General features: G+C 52.6%; 5 protein-coding genes across 5 annotated transcripts; 3 read left to right on the top strand and 2 right to left on the bottom strand.

Moving 5' to 3' along the window:
- The first annotated feature begins 10 nt into the window (after nt 1-10).
- On the top strand, nt 11-1881 carry EI97DRAFT_465798 (uncharacterized protein). Its single transcript, XM_033801494.1, has 2 exons — nt 11-529; nt 600-1881. The coding sequence occupies exons 1-2, from the start codon at nt 247-249 to the stop codon at nt 1547-1549; spliced, it is 1233 nt and encodes a 410-aa protein (XP_033656056.1). The 5' UTR covers nt 11-246; the 3' UTR covers nt 1550-1881.
- EI97DRAFT_431744 (Prenylcysteine oxidase) lies at nt 1857-4206 on the top strand. The gene is made up of 3 exons (XM_033798009.1): nt 1857-2246; nt 2361-2931; nt 3046-4206. Exons 1-3 carry the CDS (start codon nt 2126-2128, stop codon nt 4049-4051), a joined length of 1698 nt encoding a protein of 565 aa, XP_033656057.1. The 5' UTR covers nt 1857-2125; the 3' UTR covers nt 4052-4206.
- Nucleotides 4207-4221: 15 nt separating this feature from the next.
- On the bottom strand, nt 4222-6980 carry EI97DRAFT_431745 (uncharacterized protein). The gene is made up of 2 exons (XM_033798010.1): nt 6816-6980; nt 4222-6768 (listed from the first exon to the last, which is right to left on the bottom strand). The coding sequence occupies exons 1-2, from the start codon at nt 6880-6882 to the stop codon at nt 4358-4360; spliced, it is 2478 nt and encodes an 825-aa protein (XP_033656058.1). The 5' UTR covers nt 6883-6980; the 3' UTR covers nt 4222-4357.
- Nucleotides 6981-7069: 89 nt separating this feature from the next.
- EI97DRAFT_415140 (uncharacterized protein) lies at nt 7070-7824 on the top strand. The gene is made up of 2 exons (XM_033796849.1): nt 7070-7449; nt 7515-7824. The coding sequence occupies exons 1-2, from the start codon at nt 7111-7113 to the stop codon at nt 7665-7667; spliced, it is 492 nt and encodes a 163-aa protein (XP_033656059.1). The 5' UTR covers nt 7070-7110; the 3' UTR covers nt 7668-7824.
- Nucleotides 7825-7843: 19 nt separating this feature from the next.
- EI97DRAFT_373251 (uncharacterized protein) lies at nt 7844-9472 on the bottom strand (the record flags this gene model as incomplete). The annotated part of the gene is made up of 1 exon (XM_033795392.1): nt 7844-9472. A coding segment is annotated over one exon (1629 nt), but the record flags the coding sequence as incomplete, so codon positions are not given.
- Between the last annotated feature and the right edge of the window lie 5696 nt (nt 9473-15168).

A 15168-nucleotide genomic window follows, 5' to 3' on the forward strand; every position in this document is an offset into this window, starting at 1 on the left:
ACTCACAATCCAGAAGGGCTCCAAGACTCATTCCCGCAGCGGCAACGAGCGTGCTCGGGTGGAATTCCCATGCCTGCACCAGTCAAAGATGCAGGAACCGTGTCGGGCCTCTGGCGGGGACTAAGCCACGGTCACGAGTAGCGATAACGATGTCAATTAAGTCTTTCCCCGCCAGGTCCCAGGCTTGAGTTCTAACTCTTCCCTTCATTCTTTACTTCGAGACCTGGAAAGGCTTGGTGGTCTCCAATGGCTGCTCCGCAGTCAGAAAGAGAGGTCAACGGCGCTGGGAAAGGCGATGTTTCTAGCTGTGTAACCAACCTCATCCACGCCTTCACCAATGGACTCGATATCTTTAAGCGACTTCGAGAACGACCTCGGAAGCGCAAGGCCCGGAAACAGGATCAAGTGGAAGAGATATCGAACGACGAGATGCAGCTGTCGAATTCGTTGAGAAAGGGACCGCAAGATATCGGGAGCTGCTATTCGAGCCATTATGGCAAGGCTGGGGATCGTTTTGCAAAGGGAGACCGTGAGTACTATCCCCGTCTCGACACTCCCTAATTTCAGAAAAAAGTAGCTTGCTGATATGATGGTTATAGCAATTGCTCATGCTTCCCTCGCGGAGACCTTGATCAAACTTAACACTGGGCTTGTCAACATCATTGCAACCTTCCTCAACCATGACCGGAAGTCCGATCACCTCAACCTCGACTACAAGTCTCTCACCCGTCTCTCTAATGCATCCAGAGCCGAGGCCATTGACTCGCTGAATCAACTTTATCAGCGACTGAGTCAGTCCCAGCTACAGCTCTCCCATCAGGGTCGACGTTGTTCCCACTGCGGAACGGTAACAATCAGTAAACACCAGGATTGCTGCCGGAGAAGCGGGCACGACCGACTAGGAGCGCGATCGGACAAGAAGTCACGCACCAGCTCACCCACAAGGTCCAACGGCCCCACGGTCGCGAGGGTCCCTATCAAAAGCTCAAGCCAAACACAATTGGTTATCATACGACCTCGCAACCCTCGCAAGAACTCTGCTGGGTCTACCACGTCGCATGCATCTGCCAGTAGCGCTGTGAAACCTTCAGCACTGCCTCACAGTAACAGAAAGGATCCGTCTAGACCGCCAAATACTGCGATACCAACCCCTCGAGCGGTAGGAAGAAGGAGAAGCAGCTCTGCAGATGGCAGTCGACCTACCACAAGGCCGCAACCCAAACACGACACCACCCTCAGACTCCAGGTCCCAGCAGCCAATCCACCTCCAAAGCCCGCGCCATCCATCCAAAAGGAAGCTATGCCTTCATCGACCATGAAGCGAAGAGCCGAAAAAGTCACCCCTTCGACGTTTACGTTTGCTTCTGACAGTACAATATTAGGCGAGATTCCAGAGAGAAACTGGATACAGCCCTTCGATTATGCGGAAGCTGAGAGATTGAATGCTGAGGCGTTGGCGAATTGGGTTCCCGCGACTGGCGGGGAGAGGGTGAAGCCCAAGAAGGGGCTGTTTGGGTTCTTGAGGAGGGGTACTGCGGTGGCTTCGTGAGATGGGGAGATTGGGCGAAGAGAGAAGGGACTGTGATGGTCCTGGTGGGCATTTCATGAGTGTCCAGTTGGACACGAATATCCGTGCTTGAGTAGCTCGCACGTTCCTTAGATGCGCAGCTGACGGGTTATTTCTTGCTATACGTAACGACGGTAACGACTTAGGATGGCAGTTTGTTAGAGAGATACCCGCATTACCACATCTAGAATGCATCATGGGTTGGTTTAGCCTGGAGGATCCTGCGTCAAAGGTACAGGAAAACGACGAAGATAGCTAACCTTCCTTTCTAATACGTTCTTCACACTTTCTGGGCTTCAATAAAGACATGAGACAAATCTTATTGACATTCCTATTGACGCCGCTATTGATATCTCAAATAGGTGCATATACTTAAGTAAGCTCACCCCGCCTAAGATCGATGACGCGGTTCTGCTTCAAGCTCCGCAGAAGTTCCCTCCGGTACGGACGGCGGAATTTTATACCCACGCCCCTTGTTCAGTCGTGCGCGTGCCCAAATATATATAAAATCTGATGCTGCAGCATTCCTTCACTAGTTGCTCTCCCTGAGCGTGAAAAATGCGGTCTCTAGCTCTCACCCTTCCCTTTCTCGCAACCCTCACCACCGCAGCCGTACACGGCGACCATGACAGCGCTACAGCTTCGGCGGGACTTACAGCGAAGAGGGTCGCTATAATTGGTACGTGAATCTCCCACCAGCCCTCCTTTATTCGCTAAACAAAATTCATTGGCTCCCCTCTTTGTTGTAAATACAACCCCTCCACCAACCGCACAGCTGACACACCACGAACAGGTGCAGGCGCCGCCGGCTCCTCAACCGCCTACCACCTCTCCCGCACAGCCTCCAACCTTTCAATCCCCCTAAACATCACCGTCTACGAGCGCAACTCGTACATCGGCGGCCGCACCACGACCGTAAACGCGTGGTCCTCCCCGCACCACCCCGTCGAACTCGGAGGCAGCATCTTCGTCTCCGTGAACCACATTCTCGTCTCCGCAGCCGAGGAATTCAATCTATCTACTACGTCCTTTGAGGAACGATACACGGAGGATAGCAGCGTCCCGGAGATTGGAATATGGGACGGGAAGCAGTTCGCGGTGGTGATGAAGAGGGAGGATGGGTGGTGGGATAAGGCGAGGTTGCTGTGGAGATATGGGTTAGCGCCTATCAAGACGAATAGTTTGATGAAGAGCACCGTGGCGAAGTTCCTGAGGATGTATGAGGAGCCCGTTTTTCCGTGGAGGAGTCTGAGCGAGGTTGCTGCGAGGGTGGGCTTGGTGGAGACGACCGGGGTGACGGGGGAGCAGTTTTTGAAGAGTAATGGGGTTGGGGACTTGTTTGCGAGGGAGATTGTGCAGGCGAGGTGGGTGTCTCTTTTTTCATTCCTGATTATATGGGCTATGGGGATCGAGCTGGTCGGCGTGGAGGACTTGGTGGTTAGCGCTATCATGGAATTCCAGACTGACAACACGAATAGCACCCGCGTCAACTACGCCAGCAACCTCGGCCTCATCCACGGCCTCGAAACCATGGTCTGCATGGCCACCTCGGGCGCCATGGCCATCGCAGGCGGAAACTGGCAAATCTTTTCACACATGCTGGCTTCGTCGAAAGCCACCACCCGTCTCTCCACGTCCATCACTCACATATCAAAACAACCAGACGGTACCTACGTCCTCACAACATCCACCGGCGACACCGAGGCTTTCGACACCGTCGTCCTGGCAACCCCATTCCAATTCTCCGGAATCGTAATCGATCCCCCGCCGAAGCATGTCCCGGATCAAATCCCCTATGTAGCGCTGCACGTCACGCTGTTCGCGTCGCCGTACGAGCTCTCGCCAGAGGCCTTTAACCTTGCGCCCGGTGAGAAAGTCCCGCAATTCGTCCTCACGACGTTGCCTGAAGGCGAAGAGTACGGCTCCGATCCCAACGGACAGGGGAGTCCGGGTTTCTTTAGCATCTCGGTTGTAAGGCGGGGGTTGAATAGGAAGGGAGAGGAGAGGAGAGAGGAGTACGTCTACAAGATATTCTCCGCGCAGAGAGCCACACCCGAATTTCTATCGCGTTTACTGGGAAGAGAAGTGCAGTATGAAGAACGCACCAATCCCATCGACGACCCGGATGATCAGGGAAAAACCCAGAAATCGATCAAAACCTCTCCCAGAGGTCCAATCACGTGGATTCACCAGAAACTCTGGCACTCCTATCCCTACGAGTATCCGCGCGTCACGTTCGAGGAGATGGAACTGGATGAGGGGCTGTGGTATACGAGTGGGATTGAGAGTTTCATTAGCACGATGGAGACGAGTGCGCTTATGGGGAAGAATGTTGCGGCATTGATTTTGGAGGGGTGGGATGGAGGGAGAAAAGGGGAGATGCGGAATGGCGAGCATGGGGAGGAGGAGCGAGCACAGGGAGAACGGGAGAAATGGGAGAAATGGGAGAAATGGGAGCGAGAAGCGTGGCAGGCGGAGCTGTAGGAGCACTTTCTCGGGTGCATGAGAGAACTTGAGTTTTGTACGATCTTGATCATGCTGTTTAGCGGCATCATTGCAATGGGACTTATTTCTTATTGCATCAGGCAGTGGCTTGGTGAAGCATATTGGCATAGCAGTAGCATGAAACAACTTTACCCATTGAGAACATATGTGTTGGATATCTTGTTGTCTTCAGGCGCTGATGTACGTTCATCACAGCACAGTAGAACATTACAGTATACATCTTAATCGTACATACCGTCGCTGACTCGCTCGCACGAAAACCCACGTTGCAATGAGGCCCATGCCTCACTCCGTTTCATCCTTCCCAGATTCGCGCCGTGCCCTTATTTTCTCGTGTCTAGCTTTCCAAGCATCACTCATAAGCTTGTCAACCGCGTACTCCACATTCCTGACAAACTCCTCCTCATCCTCCGGAAACGCCGTCTTCGGCAACCCACTCAACCGCTCCGCCTCCTTCCCCGTCAGCAAAAACGCTCCAAACCGTTCAGTGAAGCGTTCCACAGCCTTGCGCTCCTCGGCAGGCAAATCGTAGAATTTTTCATACTTTTGTCGGTGCCTCAGCGCATTGTGCAGTGCGCGCCCGACGACCAGCAACGTGATTTGCTTCTTGGAGCCATCCTCCAGCACCAGGCGCGCCTCCGGGTGCAAGCCCAGCGCGCGGAAGAGATCGCTACGCGACCAATCCACCGCCTGCACGAGCGCGGTATCAACGACTTCATCCGCTCTCCATTGAAGGTCGTCCACGGAGACTGTCTTCACGAAATGCGAATCCTTGAGCTTCCGGACCAGGGCGCTGTAGTCAGGGAGGGGATGCTTGAGGAACCAGTACTGGAGTCTCTTGCAAAAGAAGACGGGATCGAAGCCCGTGACAAGTGGATGGACGCCGCTGGACCAGAGGATCCTGCGCCAAGGTTGGCGGATGCGTTGCGCCAACCGCGAAGGCTCCTTGTGCAGGTAGGCGAAGATACGAGAGACGGCGACGCGGGCCTGGGGAAGACCGAGGTGGCCGGAGAATTCGAACTCGCCTTTGACGTCGGGGAAAGTGTCCATGTAGATGCGCGTGTGCACCTGGCTGGCCCAAAGCGTTGCCCACGTCCCGTTGTCGCAGAGCTCACGGGAGAAATGCCGCGCTCCCATTAAATCGCTTTTATGAGAGCCTGCAGTTTGCATCCAGACTCTCATCTTGTGCTCTAGTTGTTCGAAGTGGTGGATTGTGGCGAAGCCCTCACGTCCGGTTTTGACTCTGATCGGACCATCAACGGGTTGGAAAGGCGGAATAAGGCCATCCGCACGTAGCGGATTCAAGATGTCACTTGCGAGTGTTCCCGTCTGTAAGGAAAGTCCTAGCATGACAAACAATCGATCGGCCGGTAAGGTGAGGTAGGAAGGGTCACGTTGAACCAGCTTCTTCGCTTTCTCTATGACCTTCTCCATATCGGACGGTGATGGTCGATTTGAGCACGGCAGCAAGCTGGAAATGTGTTCATCCAAATTCTCCCGCTTCTCAATGTTCCTCAGTTGTCGGCGATGTGCGGCTTCTAGAAGGAGATTGTACAGGCGAATTCCAAGCGGGTTTGCCTCCATATAGAGCTCTTTCATAAGCTGGACTTTCGCGGAGTTGAAAGAAAGACTGGCGAGCCGAGGGCGGGAATTGACGTATTCTATCAAGTCTTCCCTCACTTGTTCTCGATCTGCCTCCCCAGGAAAGAGTGGAAGAGAGTAAAGTGGATGCCAGTGTTTCGGTCTAGGTTCTGTGTTCCTCCTAGCCGGTTGGAGCTCACTGCGAGGGCGCTCAACAAATTTGCCTCCGACGTACGTTAAGATGGATTCCGCAACGTCGTCTGTACTGATGGAAAGTACTTTCGCGACCGCGATGATGTGATCTCCCACCTCCACTTCTTGTGTCAACTCACATTGCATCGAAGCGCACACGTGAGGGTGGATAATATGAGCAGCTCGGGAAAAATCCCTCCCCGACGTATCCATCTTTGCCAATTTCTGCCTCTTCAGGAAAGCTTTCTCATGGTTGCCCTGGGTGAAGGATCGGGCGATGCGCGTGGCCTGGCGAGTCGAGGACAAAAAGTGGATCCGAAAGCGGCCTTGATCAGCACGTATAGCGTCCAGAGTCTGCGAAGGATGCTTGATATTGAAAGATATGATCGGAGGGTCAAGCGTGACAGTAGTGAACGAAGAAACGGTGAGCCCGAGTGGTGCGTCGACATGGGGTGGTGGGGAGGCGGCAGTGAGGACCACGACTGGATGGGGAACCCTGCGCATGAGAAGGCGGACTCTATCGCTCAACGGTTCCGTGAACTCTGCAACTTTTTGATCTGCTGTGATCTTGTCGGGTTTCAGCGTCTCTAGGTACCCTCGAAGCAAAGCTTCTTCATCGCGAACAAATGTATCGCCTCGTGATGCGTCGCTGGTCCCCTTGACTTCCTCTTCCTCCGCTTGCTCCACGGATATGTCTTCGCTGAGCATATCTTGCGTTTCTCGTTCCACCAATATGTCTCCGTTGAGGATGTCTTGCTTCTCTTGTTCCAGGGATTTGGCTCCTTTGGCTATTTCTTCCTTCTCTTGCGTCACGCGCGGTAGCTCGAAACCGGTGGTCGAGGAACTTAAAGGACTTGAATGGCTAGAGCTGAATGTCCGGGCATATGTCCTGGAACTCAAGGATAGACATCCTGGTCGTCCGTCTGTCTCGGTAAGCCGATGCCGTAGCTAGAGTGGCTTTGTAGCTTACCAATGCAACGATGCCATTGATAGAAGACTGCAAAGAAGCGAGCAGATGCTCGCCGAGAAAGCGTCATGCGTCGAACACTAGAACACAGTATTAACTGAAGTATCGGAAACAAAGAAAAACGCGCAATAAGATGGCTAGAAGCACCATAGATAGTGGTAACGAGTGTGACGTTTATCCCAAGATACCCATGAGCATGTTCACCAAAATTATGGTTGCCGAGGATTCCCCGATCACCTCAACTTCCCAAACCGTCTAATGTTCACCCACCCCCGGCCTTCTCTCCATTCAACACACAATGGCCGGCGTAATACCCTCGCCGGGAGTGCTCAGGCTGCTCCGCCACGCCCTCAATCCTCGCAATCCGCGATTCACACACCAAGTCCGCAATGCGACGCTGTTGCGCCGGCCAAAGCGCCCCTACACCTTCACGCAGTTGGTAACCCTCTCCGACGGCTCCAGCTTCGTTCACCGGACCACGAACCCCATGCCGATATATAAGAGCACGAAGGACACAAGGAACACGCCGTTGTGGAACCCTAGTTCACAGAAACTGCTTAATGTGGAAGAGGATGAGGCGGGCAAGTTGAAGGCCTTCAGAACTAAGTTCGGTCACGGATGGGATGCTGAGAGCCCGGTGAGTCACTCCCGGTGCACATTTGTGCTTTGGAAGTCGAATTCAGCTGACAGAATGGCATACAGGATCAAAGTGGGAAGGACAAGTCGGGTGGGCAGATGGATAACCTGTTGGATCTCATCAGTGGAGGGGACAGAAACCAGGCGAAGAAGGCGGCCGCAGCGTCATCCGCGGCGCCTGCGGCGCCCCCTGCGAAAGGCAAGACTACGAAGAAATAAGTTTTTGTACGATACGCTTGGGATTTACGTTGCATTGATTTGCAGAGACAATGGCGGATGGATCAGGTCTGGTTGTCATTTCTGTTCCTGCAACGACAATATTTACATATAATATACAAAGCTCGTCGACCTTTTCTCACAGGTTTCCTACCACTGCCTACACCCAGGTCGTTTCATTAAAACTTGGATAACTTTATACCTTTAACCTTGGGTGTACTTGCTCTCGACCGAAAGTAGTTTGAAGTTGCGGCATCTGGGTTGCGGAAGGGCCATTCCCTGTAGGCCTTGCAAAGACCCTGTATCATTTCAGGAGTCAGGTTGCGAACGCGCAGTTGACTCAAGTCCAATCTGCCGCCCTTCTTAGGGTCTCGCAGTGCGGGGACTTGTTCGGTGAGCTCCGAGGCCCCGTGCTGAACATTGTCCATGACATCTATAATCGAGTCGGTCGGCCCCACCAGAGCGGTCGTAAAGTCGGTGAAGTATTCAAAGTCCTCTATAGACTCGTCTGCCGGTCGAGGTCGAGGTGTATTGTCAACCAGAGAAGCATGCACGGGTGGGTATATTTCATCCGGTTGTAGCACAAGCGGCTCAAAAGGTCGCTCATCCCATTGCAATCGAGGGCCTGGCGACCTGAGCATCAGCCGGTCGTCCAATTCACCGAATACTAAAGTTCGGATGTTCTTGTCTATATTCTCCCATGCCTCATGGAACTCTGTCTGCAGCTTCTTCAATTTTAATGTCTCTTTCTCCTTGCGCGCTCCATCTGGAGTGCTTAGAATAAGGCACTCTTGCTGGTAGATGCGCTCTCCCAAGTCCACGGCTTGGTCAATCTTCTGTCTCACATTCGAATGACGCGTCACAGACGCCCGCACTTTGTTCAAATTCCTTTGCTCATCCGAAACCCGAGGTGCCCCTCTCTTTGATGTCCTTTGAGGCGGGGGTGGAGGGTTTGCTTTGAACGCCTTCTCACGTATCCATAGCTGACGGTGCTGTCCAAGGGTAATACCCTCAGTTGATTTCCCGCTTTCTTCTTGTTTCCTCAGGTACTCGTTTAATTCGGCAAAGCCAATGTTGCCCGTCCCCTTGGTCATCCTTGCCACATCATCTGCGAAATCGTGGATGTTTTCTCGTCGATGCGCAGGAAGTTCTATCCCAGCCTCCTTGGCCCTCTTCATCGCCTGAATCAAGCTCTCTATTTCATACCGTGCCGATCGGAACCAGGCGCGAGGATCAGGATGGCCGGGGCTCACCACCTCGACCATGTCGGTCGTCTTCATAAAGACAGCGGTGTTCTTCCCGGTACCGTGCACACCTCGAGGGAGTGCACGTTTGATATCCTCGCTAAGAATCCAGAAGAGCATTCTAGCGGGTCCCATGGCATGGAAACCTTCATTGCGCCACGCCATCCTCGCAAAGGCTCCGTGGATCTGTCTAGCCACAGAGTCGAAGCCCATGCCTGGAAGCTTTGGATTCCACATGAGAGTTCCTGTTACCAGCAGTGTATTGTTCGGTTCTTGCGCCCGCGAATCTCCGGGGTCAATGCGCGTTTGATCGGGAAAGTATCCATCGTCAATGAGCTTATCAAAAGTGCTATACAATGTAGGATCACCCTCGACGAACCTATACGTCGAGCCAGGCTGGTCTACGAGCGGTTGTAAATACGGCCGGAACAGCTTGGGATCAGACTCGAGCAGTACATGATTCCGGGGTTTGAGGAAGTCATGGAGCTTGGACGACCAGAGCCCAGCTCCTGGGTTCAGGTCGAGAATATCGCAGCCCTTGTGTTTCTCCAACGAGCGGCCAATATATGAGAGAACATCGTCTAGAAGTGTAGACACCGGTCAGTTGTCTATGCTTGGTCCCGGCCCATAGAGCCCGCATTGTCGGAGCCTTCCACCTACCACAAAGCTTGGGACTCACAATCTGTGGACGCACAATTACACCCGAGTATCTCTTCTTTCCAGATGGTACGTCGCAGGCCTGCTGCCTAAAGGTTTCGGTAAGTTTCGAGATCAGCCAGTTCTTCTTGTGCTCTGAAGCTTGGTCATCGTCGGTTCTCCAGAGCGCCTGTGTCGCATGGTAGCATCTCCAGCGGGTACGAGTTTGCAACGACGGTCGTAAGAGAGGACCTCTCGTGGGGCGCAATAATACGAGCATGGAAAGTCAGAGGCGGCCTTCCCCCAGGTGCATTAAGATCCGATTCCGTCTTCTCCGCAACTGTGCTGGCCGCCGCATGGATGGATTGACGTCGAATGCCAAGCCATCTAAAGATTCGACGCGCCCCACGTGCAGCGCGTGCGGGAGGCCCGTGCATCGGTTTGTTTACTCGTAAGAGGGAATCAAACAATACACGAGACCACCACCAAAGATCCCCACAACCGTGGTAAGTCCCTCTTACCGGCCAGCGCTTTTACATCTGGTAAGATGTCATCTATTCCTGTGCGCCAATCTAGACGCGTCGCGGCGGGGCGGCGAAAAGCCCCCGTAATAGACGATTCGGACGAGGAGGAAAACCAGACACCTGAGCCCGAACAAGAGAGTGATGGGGACACATTCACACCCGCTCCGGGACCTAAGAAGGTTGGCCGTAGAGGAAGGCCACGAAAGACCGTCGGAGACTCGGAAATCTCTCTAGGGGACGGAAGTCAGGCTCCAGAAGGAGATGGGGAGACAACGGCTCACGCAGCAGAACCCAAGAAGGTGGTGCGGCGAGGAAGACCACGTAAAACCGTTGAGAGCTCAGAGATTGCCATGCCGGCTTCAAGACGTCGCACTCGCGCCCCTGAAGACTCTGAAATCTCACAACTGCCATCCCCCGCGAACACGACTGCCATACCCTCTTCCGTCCCGATGGATCAGTCAACGAGGCGGAGAACAGTTGGTAGGCTTCCACGAAAATCCCGTGTTTCAGCCTCCGTCGAGCTCTCTGATGCAGCTTCATCGGGAACGGCGACCCCTACCGCGCATCTCCCTACGCCGGACCCCGTCGACCCACCGCAGCCAGACATTATGTCGGGCGCTCCTTTGACAGATATCACTGAGAGCGCCGTAAACAAGCCAGCGGCTCCCGCAGAAGTATATCACGACTTGTCTCATAAATCGCCTGTGGCGGGGATCCCTACGGAAGACACAGTGATGGAAGAGGCAACGGAGGTTCCTGTCCGGCAAACGGCGCCGCAGCCACTTATTCAGGAGCCCGCTCTGCCTAAGAAGCGACTGGTCATTGCATACCTGGTCTTGACCGATTTCAAGAGCTATGCAGGGCGCCAGGTCGTGGGGCCATTCCACCCATCCTTCTCCGCCGTTGTTGGCCCCAACGGTTCGGGGAAGTCGAACGTGATTGACTCCCTTCTATTTGTCTTCGGTTTCCGTGCCAAAAAAATGAGACAGGACAAGATCGCAAACTTGATTCACAAGTCTGCCGACATAGAGCCTCCTAGGTTTTGCGAGGTGGAGATACAGTTCCAGGAGATCCTGGATCTGCCTGGCGGGGGACATGAGCCCGTCCCAGACTCGACCCTCATCGTCTCACGCCGGGCCTTCCAGAACAACAACAGTAAATACTACATCAACCACAAGGAGACCGATTATAGCGTAGTCGCGAAGCTTCTTCGACACAAGGGAATCGATATCGATCACAAGCGCTTCCTGATTCTACAGGGTGAAGTCGAACAGATAGCAATGATGAAGGCCAAAGCTCCGAATTCGAGCGAGGACGGCCTTCTAGAATATCTGGAGGATATCATTGGATCATCCCAATACAAAGACAAGATTGAAGAAATCACCGAAAAGGTCGCGGCATGCGAAGAAGAGTGTCAAGCAGAGAAGAACCGCTTCGATCATGTCGAGAAACAGAAAAACGCCCTGGAAGAGCCAAAAAAGAAGGTCATTGCTTTCATCCGAGATGAAAATGAGCTTGCCGTTAGACAATCCGCATTGTATCAGCTTATACTACATGAAGTTGCCAATCAAAAGCAGGCCACCCAGACTTCTGTAGAACAATTGACGGCAAAGTTGAACGATGAGCGTGGTAAGCTAGAAGAGGAGACGAAAGTCATCAAGGGCCTTGAGAAGCAACAGGAGCAGGGCGAGCGTCAATGCGAAAAGCTGGAGAAGCATTCTGCCGAGCTAGCCAAGGAGTGGGAACGCCTCAAAAGAGAAGACCTGAAACGAACCGAGAGGAAGAAGACGGTATTAAACAAACAAAAGAAACTGGCGGCTCAGCAAGAAGAAAAGCGAAGAGATATATCCGCTGCCGAACATCACATCAAGCAATATGGCGATGACATTGTGCGCTACGAGAACGAAATCAACCGCCTTAACCAAGATCTCGAAGTGCAGCAAGATGAACTCAATACGATCATTTCCAGCTTGCGCGGGAAGACCGAAGCGCTTACGAATGAGATTCAGCAGAAGAAAGATTTGCTGCAGCCGTGGAATGAAACCGTTGCCCATAAAAAGTCCGAAATTGAAGTCGCTCAGAAGGAGCTAGACTTACGCCGGGAAAAGGCCACAGCTGCCGCCACGGGCATCGGGAAGATTGAGGCAAAGATTGAAGAAGTCATGAACGCCAAGACCAACAAAGAATCAGAACTTGATGCGTGCCGAGGCGAAGTCCGGAATGCCCAGGACGAGCTCAAGCAAATGCAAAGTCAAATCAACCGGCTGCTGAAAGAAGAGGATGCTGTACGGATCAAACTCAATGGTGCAAGGCAGAAAGCCGATGAGGCTCGAGCAAGCCTCACCGCCACGCAATCACACGGAGACGTTCTGAAGGGACTCATGCGAATGAAGGCCCCTGGCTTTCACGGCCAACTGGGCCATTTGGGTACCATCGATCAAAAATATGATATTGCTATCTCCACAGCATGCCCTCAATTGAAGAATATGGTGGTGGATACTGTTGAGATTGGCCAACGATGCCTCAAACATCTCAAGACCCATGACCTGGGAAGAGCAACCTTCATAGTGTTAGAGAAGCTCCCCAATCGAGACCTGTCCCCAATACCGACGCCTGAAGACGCCCCACGATTGGTCGATTTGGTAAGACCGAAGCACGATAGGTTTCGCCCCGCCTTTTTCAGCGTTCTCCAAAATACATTGGTCGCCAAGGATCTGGATCAAGCCCGACGCATTGCGTATGGTAGGGAGCGATGGAGAGTCGTCACGCTAGATGGGCAGCTTATCGACAAGTCCGGTACCATGACTGGTGGCGGCACTCGAGTTGCTAGAGGAGGCATGTCTTCAAAACTCCCAGCTGCAGAGGTCAGCAAGGAAGAAGTGGTAAGGATTGAGCAGGATCGTGACGCCCTTGAGCAAAATCTTGCCAATCTGGAAGAACAACGTCAGTCACTTGAAGAGATGATGCGCAGCCATCAGAACCAGATTGAGCAACTCAGCAAGAAGATTCCTAAATTTGAGATGGAATTGAGACATCTTGACAGAAGCATCGAAGACCTGCAGAGCCGGGTCAGAGAGCTGTCTTCCGAGCAATTGACGACGGATTCTGACCAGAAGCGTATCCAGGAGCTGGAAAAGAGTATTCAGAAGATGAAGCAGGAAATTTCCCAACCGCCTCCCAAATATGCCGGTCTGGAAGCCGGGATCAAGGACCTAGATCAGAAGGTCATGGCCATGGGTGGCGTGAAACTCCGAGCTCAACAAGCTAGGGTGGATGGCCTTAAGGAAGAGATAGAGACACGCTCCAGCGAACTATCAAGGACCGAAGCCGCCAAATCCTTGGAGGAGAGGAAGCTCGTCAGCCACCGAAAAGAACTCGAGAAATTCGCGAAAGAACTCGCCAGTCTAGAAACGGAGCTAGAAAAGATGGAAGACGCTTTGCACTCATCAAGAGAGAGCGTGGTATCTGCGGAGCAGCGAGCTGCTGAGGCCAAGGAGGTGTGTAACTCTGGCTGCTCTCTATGATACCTTACTAACAGTTTATAGCATGTAGAGGAGATGAGGGAGCAACTCGATGATCTGAAGAAGGAGATCAATCGACGACAGGAGGAACTTACCGAAAAGCGTGGGGTCGACATTGACCTGGCCAACAGACTATCAGAGGATGAAAAGAAGCTGAAGGAGTATGAAAGGAAGGAGTTCAAATACGCGGAAGCCTTGGGAGGTCTTACTTACCAAAGCCTGAGGTGAGCAATACCCTGCTAATCGCAAGGATGACCGCTAAGATCACATAGGGACCTCGGAGAGGAAGAAGACGAATCTGACGGCCTGCCCACATATTCTCCGGACGAACTTCAAGATCTTGACAAGAACGAGCTGCAGGTTGAGATCGCCGAGCTCGAAAAGAAGAAGGCGAACGCTACTATCGATCGCGGTGTACTCGTAGAGTATCGAAAACGTACGGCTGATTACGCTGAGCGCAAGCTTGTCTTGGAGCAAGCTGTTCAGAGGCGGGATGAAGCGAAGAGGGAACTCAAGTACAACTCTGATCTCCGGAAAAACAGCTTCTTGGAGGGCTTAAGCATAATCAACGAGGAATTGAAGGAGATGTACAACCTCATCACGAGCGGGGGGGCGGCGAGTCTCGACCTTGCAGACTCCCTAGACCCGTTCTCAGAGGGTGTTCGTTTCAGTGTCCATCCGCCCAAAAAGTCTTGGAAGGAGATCTCCCATCTCAGCGGCGGCGAGAAGACACTGAGTTCGTTGGCACTTGTGTTTGCGTTACACAAATATAAGCCCACGCCGTTGTACGTCATGGACGAGATCGATGCTGCTTTGGACTTCAAAAACGTAAGTGGATATGGATTTGAGCATACATTACGCTCAAGAGACTTATCGAGACCAGGTCTCCAAAATCGCACATAATATCATGGAGCGGACGAAGAACTCACAGTTCGTAGTCATTTCTTTGCGCCATAATATGTTCGAGCTGGCGTCTCGTCTTGTGGGTGTGTACAAGGTCAACCAAAGGGTGAGTTAATGTTTGCATAACGTCGTTGGTGACCCAGATGCTGATAACCTTGTGCAGACAAAGAGCGTTACGCTCGAGAACAAGGATTACATCCGCGATGCTCTCGCTGCGCGTGCGGGTACAATGGCTTGATGACTTTCCGCTGTTTATTTACCTGCCGCCTGGTGTGCTGATTGGTTGCTTTTGTGAAACTAGAAGCTTTCACGGAGTTTGGGGTTTAGGGTTCGATTGAGCGCTAGGCTTGTGCATAACAAGGCCATTTGGGACATGAGGCTGATGGTTATGATTTCCAAATTACTCTGTGGTTGTGGGCTCGCATTCGGGTCACGATGGTTACGGCTGTGGCATACTTTAGGTAAATATCATGACTCTTATTTTGTGCTTGTCAACCTACATTTGGTCACGCTGAGGGAGACGGAATTGATGAGGGCTGGATGAACCGGCCCTGCAATCACAGGCAAGTACCTTTAATGATACAAGTCGGAGGGCTTGCGGGATAAGAAGCTGGCATTGACACATATGTTTCAGTGCATATAAGACCAATCACATACCAGAGATACAAACCCAGTC

This window comes from Westerdykella ornata (genome assembly GCF_010094085.1).
Source record: "Westerdykella ornata strain CBS 379.55 unplaced genomic scaffold EI97scaffold_5, whole genome shotgun sequence".
Taxonomy (NCBI): Eukaryota; Fungi; Ascomycota; class Dothideomycetes; order Pleosporales; family Sporormiaceae; genus Westerdykella; species Westerdykella ornata.

Excerpts from the sequence above, each read along its gene's own strand:
- EI97DRAFT_465798 (XM_033801494.1), top strand. The coding sequence starts at position 247 with ATGGCTGCTCCGCAGTCAGAAAGAGAGGTCAACGGCGCTGGGAAAGGC. Across the intron at positions 530-599 it reads TCGTTTTGCAAAGGGAGACC|CAATTGCTCATGCTTCCCTC; the intron begins GTGAGTACTATC and ends TGATGGTTATAG.
- EI97DRAFT_431744 (XM_033798009.1), top strand. The coding sequence starts at position 2,126 with ATGCGGTCTCTAGCTCTCACCCTTCCCTTTCTCGCAACCCTCACCACC. Across the intron at positions 2,247-2,360 it reads GAAGAGGGTCGCTATAATTG|GTGCAGGCGCCGCCGGCTCC; the intron begins GTACGTGAATCT and ends CACCACGAACAG. Across the intron at positions 2,932-3,045 it reads AGGGAGATTGTGCAGGCGAG|CACCCGCGTCAACTACGCCA; the intron begins GTGGGTGTCTCT and ends CAACACGAATAG.
- EI97DRAFT_431745 (XM_033798010.1), bottom strand. The coding sequence starts at position 6,882 with ATGACGCTTTCTCGGCGAGCATCTGCTCGCTTCTTTGCAGTCTTCTAT. Across the intron at positions 6,769-6,815 it reads TCAATGGCATCGTTGCATTG|ACGGACGACCAGGATGTCTA; the intron begins GTAAGCTACAAA and ends TTACCGAGACAG.
- EI97DRAFT_415140 (XM_033796849.1), top strand. The coding sequence starts at position 7,111 with ATGGCCGGCGTAATACCCTCGCCGGGAGTGCTCAGGCTGCTCCGCCAC. Across the intron at positions 7,450-7,514 it reads GATGGGATGCTGAGAGCCCG|GATCAAAGTGGGAAGGACAA; the intron begins GTGAGTCACTCC and ends AATGGCATACAG.